The sequence below is a fragment of the Mobula hypostoma genome, chromosome 11 (assembly GCF_963921235.1).
Source record: "Mobula hypostoma chromosome 11, sMobHyp1.1, whole genome shotgun sequence".
NCBI classification, from domain to species: Eukaryota; Metazoa; Chordata; class Chondrichthyes; order Myliobatiformes; family Myliobatidae; genus Mobula; species Mobula hypostoma.
Genome location: NC_086107.1, coordinates 72316452 through 72330147, shown reverse-complemented (window position 1 = coordinate 72330147; position 13696 = coordinate 72316452). Strand labels below are relative to the sequence as shown.

Genomic DNA, 13696 nt, shown 5'->3' with positions numbered 1-13696 from the left:
AAACAAGCTATTAACATAGACAATAAAGTAAACAACACATGCATGAAGCCATCCGCCATTGTTGTGGTGTTGGAAGTTGCACTCAAGAAAACAATGAAATGCCACGCTGCCACCACCATCAGTTCCGGCACATCATGACAGCATTTTTAAAAAGCTCCGGTTACCCCGTCCACACTACACCGCCCAACCGGCGTTTTCAGATTTACACACTCTGGAGAACAGTTTAGAAAAGCTCCATTTTCGGGGGAGGAAAACACCGTTTGTGTGGGTGGAGGGTCAAAACAGAGAGAAAAAGCTTCGGTTACAGATTTATCCGGTCTAGTGTGGACGCAGCCTGAGAAGACAAGTACAGCCTGGGTTTCCTGTTTTGTTCTAATCTGTTACTTTTTTGCTTGTGGTTGTTTAAGCAATTACTTTGTTTCTTGTTTTCTTAATCTGTTGCGTGTTTATTGTGTCTTAATCTGTTACCTGTTTTCCCCATGCAGTTGGTAAGGATGACTCATTTCATACTGGCCAGATGAAATTTGAGTTAATGAGGTAAGAATTTGGACAACTTACTCCAGATATGAGATGCCAATATTTCAGAGGGACATAACATTTCGGGAGCAATTCCAGTAGGGTTGTTGTGTTTTCTAAATATCCAGTGACTAATCAGGAGTGAGTGCATTTGTATCACTCTGCATTACAGAATGACGAAGTGGTGGATGCTAACTTGTGGGAGATCCTGAGATATATTCCTGTGGATGGCATTTGAATTTTCACACTGGACCAATGGGTCAGATTGCTGAATTTGTATGAGGATCCTTACTGCATCACGGAAGGGATGTCACTGATATTGATCCCTTTGACAAGAAAGAGACTGTTGAGGAAATTATCTGTCTTCTCGGATTTGGCCATTCTGTTTTGGGGGAGTTGGGAGGGGTAGTCTATTCCAGCCAACCTCAACTCAGAGTTTGGTAACAGGCTTGAGGGACTTGAGCCTTAATAGCCCTGGTGGAGTGGATGCTTTAAGGGCTGGCATTTCCCCACATAACCTTTGTATAATTGGAAAGTCCTGACTCTTAAAGTGATTTCCCCATTTGACAGTGTGTTGGTGTAGGTGGTATGTGGTACAAGGTGTAAGGTGGATGGGAAGTGTGAGCAGGAACAGTATCCTAGGATGGCTGAGTCTATGCTAAGTGTTGTGAAGGTGCAAACTGAATGACACTTACTGGATATTCAGTTTTTAAGCCTACCTGGGTTCCCCCAGGGTGGTGCAGTTGATATGTGGTGCCGTTTGTCTACCACCTCAGTGCCCTTGGTGAGCACCTCCCCCTCATCCATGCTGGTCGGTAAGAGGGCTGTTCCAAAGGAGGGAAAGATTTGAATGATAGCCTTTCTCAGCATGGTGTCCAGACTGTCCCAGGAACTGATTTCAATGGCCTTAGACTACCTGCTCACAAGTAGGTAGCACTGGGTCAAAATTGCTGCACCTTCATTCCTGATGAGTTTGGTAACATTGTTCACCTGGTATTGATCACATCTGAGAGCCAGTGTATAAGATTAAGTGGGGACCAGCTCACTAGCTATTACACACTGGGATGGGGCCTTTTGGGGCACAGGGAGACTGTGCACCATTGTAGTAGACTGGGGGTTGACAACTGGGTTTATAGTATTGGATATTGTACTCTTGTGTTTTATATGTAGCTTATTTGGGATACTATTCTGAGGATTGAATCATCACATTTGCAATTTTTGAGGGGTAGTGCTGTATTCTGATTGTTGAAAGTAGCTTTCATTGTCATTGGTTAGTTCTGAAACTGCAGTTTCTTTTCCCATTGGTTGGCTGTCTGGTTTCCAGTTTCAAATATCTTGAATATATAGAGAGCAAGTGTTTGAGGGTCTTTCTCTCTCGCCTTAAGGCAAGCATTGCACATGGCCATTGGGGAAAGTATGCTCTGAGCGCTTGTAGCTAAGTATGTTGGTTGAATATTCAGCTTTGTAGTTTCTGTAACTTGGGGAACATGAATGTTTAGTTGAATTTTTACTGTTTGTAAATAAATAATTCACATTTATTATTTATTCACAGTAATGCTTATTCACAGTCCATGTTCTCTGTCTTGCTTACCAGACCCATGAACCTGATTCAACATTACACCTTCCAATCAACATTCTCTTCTCCACACTTCAATGTAAACTTGAGCAACCTTTAGATGTCATGCTGAATCTCTTCAAACTCCTAAGGAAGTGAACTGCTGCTGTGCTGGGCCTAGGATAGTCTTCATGAAATAACACTGAGGAGCTTAAAGATGCTGATCCTCTCCACCTCTGATCCAATGAGGATTGGCTCATGGACCTCTGGTTTTCTTCTCCTGAAGTCAATAATCAGCTCCTTGGTCTTGCTGACATTGAGTGAGAGGTTGTTGTTATGGCACCACTGAGCCAGATTTTCATTCTCCCTCCTATATGCTGATTCATCACCATCTTTGATTCAGCCAATGTAAGGGTGTCATCAGCAAACTTGAATATGGCATTGGAGGTGTGCTTGGTCACACAGTCATAAGTGTAAACTGAGAAGAGCAGGGGCTCTAAGCACAAGGCCTTGTGGTGCACCTCTGCTGATGGAGATCGTGGAGATGTTGCCAATTCAACCTGACTGAAGTCTGCAAGTGAGGAAATCCACATTCAATTGCACAAGGAGATATTAAAGCTTATTGATTAGCTTTGAGGGGATGATGGTATTGAACGCTGAGCTGTAGTCAATAAAGAGAAGCCTGATGTATGCATCTTTGCTGTCCAGATGTTCCAAGGTTGAGAGATGAACCAATGGGATGGCATCTGCCGTACATCTCGTGCAGGCAGAGGAGAATGTCAAAGTTTTGGATACTCTCCTCTGGTATCTTGAGTGTATGGGGACACAGCTGGACACCACAGATCGTCTGCTGTTGCTAGAAGTCATCTGGCATAGCCAGCTTTCTGTTGCCCTGCAGGGTGTTGTTGAAAGGGTGGCAAGAAGCCATAATGCTGGCCTCAGAGTTTTAAAAGAAGTGGCAGTAGTGAAAGCAGATACATTTGATCTTCAAAAATTCTCTAAATATCACCAAGAAAGAATGGGAGAGAAATTATGGAATAATAAAGGCAGCTAGCCTGAATCAATTGTCAAGTTGATAGTGGCATTGTTAAGGAAGAGATAAAAGGATACTCAGAAAATCTCAGTATGATTAGGCAGAGTCAACATGAATTTCAGTGATTCTTAATGGCAGATAGGTAATTTAGTAAGTTGCAAAATCATGGAGAACTAGTAGGAAGTACAGACTTGTAGAGTTGTGGTAACATACTAGTATGGATAGAAAATTGGTTAATGGCAAAAAAAAATGTTAATAGATTGGTCACTTTCAGGTTGTCAGGATCTTATTAATAAGCTGCAAATATTGGTTTCTCTGTGATCTATAGTAATAAACAAATGAAAGAATCTACTGAAATTTTGCCAATGATGCAAATTTAGATGGAAGAGCCAGCTATTGGAAGGACATGAAGAAGGTACAGATAGAATGAGTTGGCTGTACTGATGACCAGTACAGTACAGGAAGGATGTGGAAGCATTGGAAAAGGCACAGAGGAGATTTACCAGGATGCTGCCTGCTTTAGAGAGTATGCATTATGATCAGAGATTAAGGGTTTACTCTTCGGAGAGAAGGAGGATGAGCGAAGACATGATAGAGATGTATAATAAGAAGAATAGATAGAGTGGACAGCCAGCACCTCTTCCCCAGGGCACCACTGCTCAATACAAGAGGACATGGCTTTAAGGTAAGGGGTAGGAAGTTCAAGGGGGATATTAGAGGAAGGTTTTTTACTCGGAGAGTGGTTGGTGCGTGGAACACACTGCCTGAGTCAGTGGTGGAGGCAGATACACTAGTGAAGTTTAAGAGATTACTAGACAGGTATATGGAGGAATTTAAGGTGGGGGCTTATATGGGAGGCAGGGTTTGAGGGTCGGCACAACACTGTGGGCCGAAGGGCCTGTATTGTGCTGTACTATTCTAGGTTCTATGTAATATTACTACTTGTATTCTATTTGTATGTATGACTCATTCAGAACTATTCAGTCATGTCATGCAGTTTATTTGATCTTTTTTATGGATCCTATTCAACTGTTCTGTGCATAGATTTGGGCAACAGCACTTAACTACTAGGCCCTTACATCCACAAATTAGAAGGTGGTCAGTCTCTTCCCCTTTAACATCATATTCTCATGAGTATTTTTTCCTGCCATTCCTTCTTTGGTAGACCCTTGGGTTGAAGGATGACCTCCTTCTACTCTTGATGTGGCTGATGCATCAAAATGGAAATAGCAGACTCTTCACAGGTGGGGAAGGAAGTGCCTGACGGGGTTGGTGAGTGGTTTGTAAGGTGATGCACTCCTCTTCCCATGACATAGGGAATCTGTGTGCTCTCATGCATGACCTTCATGTTCCCAATACCATCCTGAATCTTCTCCTTTAAGTTATTGGGGGCTAAAGAATCCCCAGAGTCAATAGAGATGCTGCATTTTATTGAGGCTTTGAGCATATCCCTGAATCCTTTCTTCTGGTTGGTAATCTCTCTCACGCAATGGTATCAAGTTAAAGTACCAGCACTTGGAGGGGTGGAGCTAAGAGGAATATGAACCAAATGCAGAAAATTGGGACTAGCTGGGGTTATAGGCAAGGACTGACTCAACCAAAGACCCAGTATCTCTGCTGTATTGCTCTGCGACTTGTGCGTAAAATCAGGATAGAGAATCTACTTGGGAATTCGGTGTGGACACATAAATGATGTAATCTTCCCACTCCAACTAAATGAATGCCTTAGTGTTGGGATGATGGCCTGGGAGAGATCACCAACATTAGTTTACATGGCCTTCCAGTGGATTGGAGGGATTGGTGTTGACTCATTCCAAATCTACTTAGGCCTCTTATTTTTCTAATGCCATCTAATTGTACATTGATTTTTCAATATGCCATTTCATGCTCAATTAGTTTAAGCTACTTGAGAGCAGACTTGCTCTTGAGGATAATGGGCCTGATCTTTGAGATGCAACTTGCATGCACAATCCTACAACTGTAGAACTGGTTCCAATGTCTCAGAAATCTGAAGTTCTCTCTTGCTGACTGTACCTCTCATCAAATAGTCAAATAATGTTTTCTCAGCATCACAAGGCCCTGGAAGTAATCTAAAAGCTTTGAAAGCTTTGTGGATCAACCTTTTAACTTTCTCTGTAGCTCCAAAACCCTCACCCTGGGCAGAATCCCAACTGAATTTACGGTACTATTTGTTCCGAAACAGGCCAAGAGTTCTACTTGCTCTTCTAGTAGAATGTCCATATTCTTCCTTTCCCTGGTCACCAATGAGGTAACACACAACAAAGGTCTCACATTAATGTCTTCCTTTTTTAAAGAAAGGGGCTTCCCTTCCTCCACTATCAACTCTGCTCTTAAACGCATCTCCCCCATTTCACGTACATCTGCTCTCACTCCATCCTCCCACCACCCCACTAGGAATAGGGTTCCCCTGGTACTCACCTACCACCCCACCAGCCTCTGGGTCCAACATATTATTCTCCGTAACTTCCGCCACCTCCAACGGGATCCCACCACTAAGCACATCTTTCCCTCCCCCCCCTCTGCATTCCGCAGGGATCACTCCCTACACAACTCCCTTGTCTATTCGTCCCCCCCATCCCTCCCCACTGATCTCCCTCCTGGCACTTATCCGTGTAAGCGGAACAAGTGCTACACATGCCCTTACACTTCCTCCCTTACCACCATTCAGAGCCCCAAACAGTCCTTCCAGGTGAGGCAACACTTCACCTGTGAGTTGACTGGGGTGATATACTGCGTCCGGTGCTCCCGATGTGGCCTTTTATATATTGGCGAGACCCGACGCAGACTGGGAGACCGCTTTGCTGAACATCTACGCTCTGTCCGCCAGAGAAAGCAGGATCTCCCAGTGGCCACACATTTTAATTCCACATCCCATTCCCATTCTGACATGTCTATCCACGGCCTCCTCTACTGTAAAGATGAAGCCACACTCAGGTTGGAGGAACAACACCTTATATTCCGTCTGGGTAGCCTCCAACCTGATGGCATGAACATCGACTTCTCTAACTTCCACTAAGGCCCCACCTCCCCCTTGTACCCCATCTGTTACTCATTTTTATGCACACATTCTTTCTCTCACTCTCCTTTTTCTCCCTCTGTCCCTCTGAATATACCTCTTGCCCATCCTCTGGGTCACCCCCCCCCCCGTCTTTCTTCCCAGAACCTCCTGTCTCATGATCCTCTCATATCCCTTTTGCCTATCACCTGTCCAGCTCTCGGCTCTATCCCTCCCCCTCCTGTTTTCTCCTATCATTTTGGATCTCCCCCTTCCCCTCCAACTTTCAAATCCCTTACTCACTCTTCCTTCAGTTAGTCCTGACGAAGGGTCTCGGCCTGAAACGTCGACTGTACCTCTTCCTATAGATGCTGCCTGGCCTGTTGCGTTCCCCAGCAACTTTGATGTATGTTGCTCTCACATTAATGGTTGTCTCTCTCCCTGACTACTAATTACTGTACTTCTACATTTTTGTTGTGCCCAGTCTATTCAGTTTTTTGTCCAGTGGTGCCAAGCTTGAGTCTTCACTTTAACGAGTCCTAATTTCACTGGTTTGCATAGGAATATCAGTTTGAGACCAGTGTATTCCAGCAGGATGGCTGCACATTGAGCATCTTTCTTTCTTTTTCATTGGTCAATTAATACTTCAGAATTTTATCTGTGAGCCTACATGCTATACATCTTATTAAGCATATCATATCCAAATTAGATGTATATACTTAAGTATTATGTAAATTAGAATGACTGATGCCCTTCATGGATCATAAACTACATCTAGTTGGCTACATCAACTACACTGTAGTTGAGAATTATTGTATTTGTATCTGAAACTTGGGATTCAAACAATTCAGTACCTTGGTTTGATGCTTGCAGCTGGATTAGCTTCACGTGGTTGTATATGTATATATATTGCAGATTAACTTAATGGGATAGAGTATGTTTTTAATTTTCTTTTGTAATTTAAAGACAAATATGCTTGGTCAAACTATTAAAATAGCATTTTTAATGATAAATAATTTCACATAAATATCACAATTGCTTTACCAGCAGAGCAAGAATTAAACAATGAAAGTAGGTTTAATTACATATCAGCAAATGGAGAATTACTGATTTGATGTTAAACAGCAAAATCCTTAGAGTCAATCACTATATTCTGTTTGGAGTGAAAGCCACTTGGAAAAATTGATCATTGACCTTTTAATTTCCCTTAGAAGTTATTTTAGTTTTTGACTGTTAAGTATTTAGGTTAGAAAATCAGATGTTGTCAGTCACCTGGAAAGTATGCCAGATGTACAGAGAGTCCCTGGATCTCCTGACATTTATTGTTGGATCACCTTAAAATTGAAATTGCTTCAGAAGAATGCAAACTCATGGTGTTGCTGTGAACTTTGTGCATCATGAGTTAGGTTGAAGCCAGTCATCAGGACTGGTGTTATGAAGGAAAGTCAAGGTTTTCAGTGACCAAGTTCTGATCTGCAGTCCCTGGTTCAGAAGGCTAGTCTTGAGGAGGCTAGTATCAACTGGTAGGAAGGAATTTTTTATGGGGAGGATTGGTGATAGTCAGGAGTGAACATGGTGGCAGTTGACTACATCAAGGTTAAGATTGTTATTGAGGCTCCAGATTCTCTCAGTTCCATACTTAGCTGATGTGTGTTTCCTCAGAGCATGCCTATTTAGATGTGAGGTTCCTTTTCTGTACCTGCAGATGGCTTAAGTTAGAAAAGGACATAGCTTTTCCCCTTTCTAGCCATACCTGTATGCATACTTCCTAGCAGCGTTCCTGATCCCTCAGTAGGCCAATCAGTACCCTACAAATGGATGCTGGATGCCTGATTTTTGGGTTTTCTTTTAACAAAAATGTGTTCAATCTTTAATTATTTCAGTTAAGGACGACAGAAGTGAATGAAAACAAGAACACATTACAATATATTTGGCTCCAGGATTAAACAATTAATTAAGCAAATACAGCACAAAAATATTTGTTCCATATTTACCAATTTCAGGTTTTTCTTTTGTTGATTTAATTAATTGTCCTGTTTAAAAAGTAATGTGCTTTTCATTCTAACAGCAACAGTAATTCCCAGTTTGCCTTAAATGCTTTAATTTTAGTTAATCATTGTACAAAACACATGGATTTAGAATTTCCAGATTCTATAAGTAGTGGAAATAAAGGACTGCAGAAGTTAGGACTAATGCTAAAGTATTTGGGTAACTCCCCTTGTTGTTGTAGGTAATAACTTCAGGAGGGTTCTTATCTGCAAAAAGAAAGAAAAATATAAACTTAATATTCTAAATAGTCCAAGAACCAAATTGGAGTATAGATGAAAGGAAAAGTGATTGCCAAAATCTGAAAGACATTTACTAAAATTACTTTTCTTTTAAATACTGATTGTCACAAAGCAACGTTCACAGCTCTGCAATATATATAGACAGCACTTACCTTTTTGCCAAGTTACAGCTGGCAGAAATTGTGATCAAATCTAACCAAGTTAAATGCAAGGACTTCAAAAGGAGCAGGAAGTAACAAAACAAAACAAAAACCTACAACTGAAGATTTTCTAGAGTTTTACATGCATTCAAATTTTTATCTCACCTGCTACATTCAGAAGGAAAGAAGAATAGAAGTGCATGCTTATAGCATCTGATTGATAGATTCCTCATGGGGTAGTAGAGTGCTAAGCTCGGTTTTGTTTTCTATGACAAGGCAATGTTGGTTATGAGACAGACTATTACAAAATATGTTCGCTGTTGACCTGAAGCCACTATAAACAGGACAGAGGCTGTGAACAGTAACAGAATCAGTAAGATAGAGCATTTGAATATAATTTTACTGAATCTTGATCATGCATTTCATCTCTACATCTTGACTGACAATGCACCTGGGTTGTAGGGGCTGTACTCAGGAACATGGCTTTTGCAGGTATGCATTCTTTCTGCCTTCTCTACAAGTGTCTGGAGAATCACTTGCCTATCCCCGATATTTTCTTTCTGACTCTTTCACTAAGGTCTCCATTGTAACATGACAGCATGAAGACACTTTATCTCCTTTAGATAACCATTCATTGCTTTGCATCAGAACTGTCATCAGCTCTCAATATCAAGGAGCACAAGAGTTGTATCCATTTGGGTTACCCGCAGAAATTGGCAGTAGCAGAACATAGCATTCGCAATGGACATAGGATTGACTTTGGCACAAATCTACTGTGCTATGCCAATGGCTTTTGGGACTGCCTGGTAAAGGAAGCCATTGAAATAAAACTATAGGGAAATGATTGTAACAAAGATGAAGGTCTCGTCCTATGTAAGAATTGGAATTCAGTTGTAAACAAGGTGGGATAGCAGAGGTCTGCTTGGATGAGGACTAACCAATCAGGTGGGATGGATGATGGGGGTATAAATACCACCGGACTAGACATGCCCAGCCATAATTTCTGATGAAAATGGAATTGTAACGGCTGATAAAATTGATATTTGTACCCAGCTGGAAGCACAAGAATCTGATTAATGATTCTCAGTAAGCTCTTCTGCTATAATGTACCTCAATTTTATCAGGTTCTGTTTTACCGTCATACATTGAAAAGTAGTCAAGTTATTGGTTTCCTTGATGATGCATGCAGGCAATGAATCAATGAGTTGTGTGGAGCACGGAATGCATGGGGAAATTATTATGATATGGCAACACAAGTTTGACTCTGATGAATTCCATGCATTCATGCATCATACTCACTCCATTCATTTTAGTGAGCTGTTTTGAATATTTAACTCACTGGGAATAACATAGATATTCTGGGTTCCAAACAGGGGAGCTAGTCTGGGCCTGTACATTTCTATTGAGCTGTTTTATTCATGATCTCAATACAGCAGAGCAAGCATGGTTTTTTTTTTCTGAACAACATCTTTTGAAGGGAAGAACGAACTCAGAGACTGAGGGATCCTAATGGAGGAAATACAATAATTTAGAACTCCTTTATTCCAGTGGGACCAGAAGGCCATTCTTACCTAAGCCAGATGCCATGGCAGAAGATGGGATGTAGTTAATCTCCAGGAGTAAGATGCTCCAAAATATGGAGCAAATTAGGAATAAGAATCATGAGATGTATGAAAGTCCACGCCCAAAAATCACTTCTGAATTGTACTTCCTTCAACTACAACATTCTTATTTATTACCACTCACTAAAGTAACCATGACATAAATCGACCTTGTTAATTAGTCTATTCCTCTTGCAGCCCAAGATGTGACATAATTGATCATAGTCATACTTTATTGACCCCAAGGGAAATTGGTTTTTGTTACAGTTGCACCATAAATAATTAAATAGTAATAAAACCATAAATAATTAAAATAGTAATATGTAAATTATGCCAGGAAATAAGTCCAGGACCAGCCTATTGGCTCAGGACGTCTGACCCTCCAAGGGAGGAGATGTAAAGTTTGATGGCCACAGGCAGGAATGACTTCCTATGACACTCAGTGTTGCATCTCGGTGGAATGAGTCTCTGACTGAATGTACTCCTGTGCCCACCCAGTACATTATGTAGTGGATGGGAGACATTGTCCAAGATGGCATGCAACTTGGACAGCATCCTCTGTTCAGACACCACCGTCAGAGTCCAGTTCCATTCCTACAACATCACTGGCCTTACGAATGATGGCTGTCTATCCATAGGAGTAAGGGGCCCTCTTGTGCTTGGAAACCAACTGACGTAGAGCTCCCCCCTCCTGTAGACCATATTTCTAGGACAACAAGTTGCAGCACAGGCAAAGAATTCACAAAGAATGCAAATATCTAATACTTTTACATCTCTTCTCTCCTTCTGAAATGACTGTCTAAAAAAAATACTGCAAGTGTACTGGCCATACTCTTCAAAGGTAATGGTAGCTTGTGCCCTTGTCGTTGCTGGTTCATCAGGGGAAGTCTATTATAGCAGTGCACAGCTTCAGTGCTTGAAGAATTCCCAGAAATCAGGTAAGGAGGCAACATATTTAATTTCCAAATGGCCATGTATCAGGGCACTGTGGATCCAGAAGGACATTCATCAGCTGTGACTACAGTCTAGACTCCAAACTTTAAAAGTTGCTACCTCAAATAGTCTTGCTGCTTCAACTGTGTCAATCATAGATAACCATGTCTGAGAACTTGTTTGTGTTATTCCTCGCCTTCATTTCCTTTCCACGTCTAACATTTTTTTTTCTACCAATTTACTTAAATTGCAAATTTGAATGCAGTTTAATGAAAGCTATTTTAATAAGTAATAAAACTCTTCCCTCATTAGATTTTCCAGATAAGAATTGAACAGTACTTCTAAAGTTCTTCAATGACAATATATAGTTCTTGTGTCTAAAAGATCCAGTTTCACTTTTATAATTCAAAGATCTGCAAATAGCATAATGAAATGAAACTCTCAATAGTAATTGACTCAACCTGAAGGTGTGGCCAGTTTTATGGGGCAAAAATCAGATTTACGATGAAAATTGATTTTTTAGTCTCTTGCATACATCATGCCCATATTATGTCCTGCATCATAAGGAAGCACACCTAAGCTCAAACTCCAAATTATCAAATTTAGTATGAAATTAATGCATATAAATCAGTGCAGCAGCCAAACTGATTCAGTGTTCATCATATTCTATTGAGCTGCATCAGATGTGGTCTCTTGTTCATAAACACAAAAATGCTGGAGGAACTCAGCAGCCAGGCAGCATCTATGGAAATAACTTATTTAACTGAGACCCTTCAGGACTGAGAACGAAGGGGAAAGATGCCAGAATAAAAAGGTGGGATGAGGGGAAGGAGGCTAGCTGGAAGGTGATGGGTGAAGCCAGGTGGGTGGAAAGCCAGTTTCTGGAGAAAGAGGAATATGATAAGATAGGTGAGTGAACCATAAGAGAAAGGGAAGGAGGAGAGGACCCATGACAAAAGTAGAAGAATAGATGAAGAGGGGAGAAGGGCAATTTTTTTTACTGGAAGGAGAAATTGATTTTCCTTGCACCAGGTGAACTTGAGGGTGGCCTCGTCTCATAAGAGGAGGCCATGGACCAACTTGTTGGAATGGGAATCATAATTAAAATGTTCGGCCATCAGGAAGTTCCACTTCTGGAGGATGGAACGAAGGTACTCAACAAATCAGTCCCCCAATTTATGATGGGTCTCACCAATATAGAGGAGGCTGCAACGAGAGCACTGAACACAATAGATGAACCCAGCGTATTCACAGATGAAGTGTTGCCTTTTGTGGAAGGACTGTTTAGGGCCTGAATGAAAGTAAGGGAAGACGTGTATGGGAAGGTGTAGCACTTAGGTCACTTGTAGGGATAATTACTGCAAGGAAGATTAGTGAGGGGTGAATGGGTGAAGGAATCACAGGGAGCAATCCATGTGGAAAGCAGGGGTTGGGGGGGGGAGGTACAGATATGTTTAGTGGTAGGATCCCTTTGGAGCCAGCGGAAGTTGCAGAGGATTTGTTGGATGCGTTGGCTGATGGGGTGGTAGGTAAGGACAAGAGGAACTCTATAATTCTTAAGGTGGCATATGATGGGGTGAGTGCGGATGTCCAGGAAATGGAGGAGATGCAGATGGGAGCAGCATCAGTAGTAGAGGGAGGGAAACCCCATTCTTTCGACATCTCTGATCTCTGGAACAGAAAGCCACATCCTGGGAACAGATGTGACTGAGGCCAAGGACCTGAGGAAAAACGAATAGCATTTTAACAGGATATAGGGTGGGAAGAGGTATAATTAAGATAACCGTGGGAATCAGCAGGTTTATAAAAATGTCAGTTGACAGCTTGCCTCCCAAGATGGAGACAGAAGGATCAAGTAAGGGGAGGGAGGTGATGGATCAAGTGAATTTACGGGCAGTGTGGAAGTTAGAGGCAAATTTGATAGAAGTGACAAGTGCAGCATGGTGCATGAAGTAGCACCAATGCTGTTGTCTATGTAGCAGAGGAAGAGTTGGGGAGTAACGGGGGAAGGCCTCAAACATGGACTGCTGTACATAGCCAATGAAGAGGCAGGAATAGCTGGGGTGCATGTGGGTGCCCATGGCTACCCCTCGTGTTTGGAGAAAGTAGGAAGAGTCGAAGGAAAAATTGAAGGTGAGGACCAGTTCTACCATGTGGAGGAGGGGGAATTGGTTGGTTCCTCTGTCATCAAAGAAGTGGAGAGCTTTGAGGCTTTCTTGATAGGGGGGATAGAAGTGTATAGGGACTGAACATCCATGGTGAAAATAAGGTGGTCAGGGCCAGGGAATTAAAAATTACTGAGGAGATCGAGGGCATGGAAGGTGTTATGGATATAGGTGGGAAGGGACTGAACCAAGAGGGATAGAATGGAATCGAGGTATGAGGACAAGAGTCCAGTGGGGCAGGAGCAGCCAGAAACAATAGGCCTACTTGAACTGCCCAGTTTGTGGATCTTGGGTAGGAGGTAGAAGTTCAGGGTAAGAAGACTGAGTTTAATGGTAACGGATGGGAATTATTCAGACTTGATGAGGTCGGTGATGAAGTCAGAGATAGTTTTCTAATGGCCTGGAATGGGTTCCTCTTCAAGGGGTAGCTATGAGGAGGTGCCTGGCCT

General features: G+C 42.0%; 1 protein-coding gene across 1 annotated transcript in view; it reads right to left on the bottom strand.

Annotated features, from left to right (window-relative positions):
- Positions 1-7189: 7189 nt before the first annotated feature.
- LOC134353819 (astacin-like metalloendopeptidase) overlaps positions 7190-13696 on the bottom strand; it is a 146461-nt gene continuing 139954 nt past the window's right edge. The window contains exon 14 of the mRNA XM_063062250.1: positions 7190-8375. Within this exon, the coding sequence (XP_062918320.1) occupies positions 8272-8375 (104 nt within the window). The 3' untranslated portion in view covers positions 7190-8271. The remainder of the gene's footprint in view (positions 8376-13696) is intronic.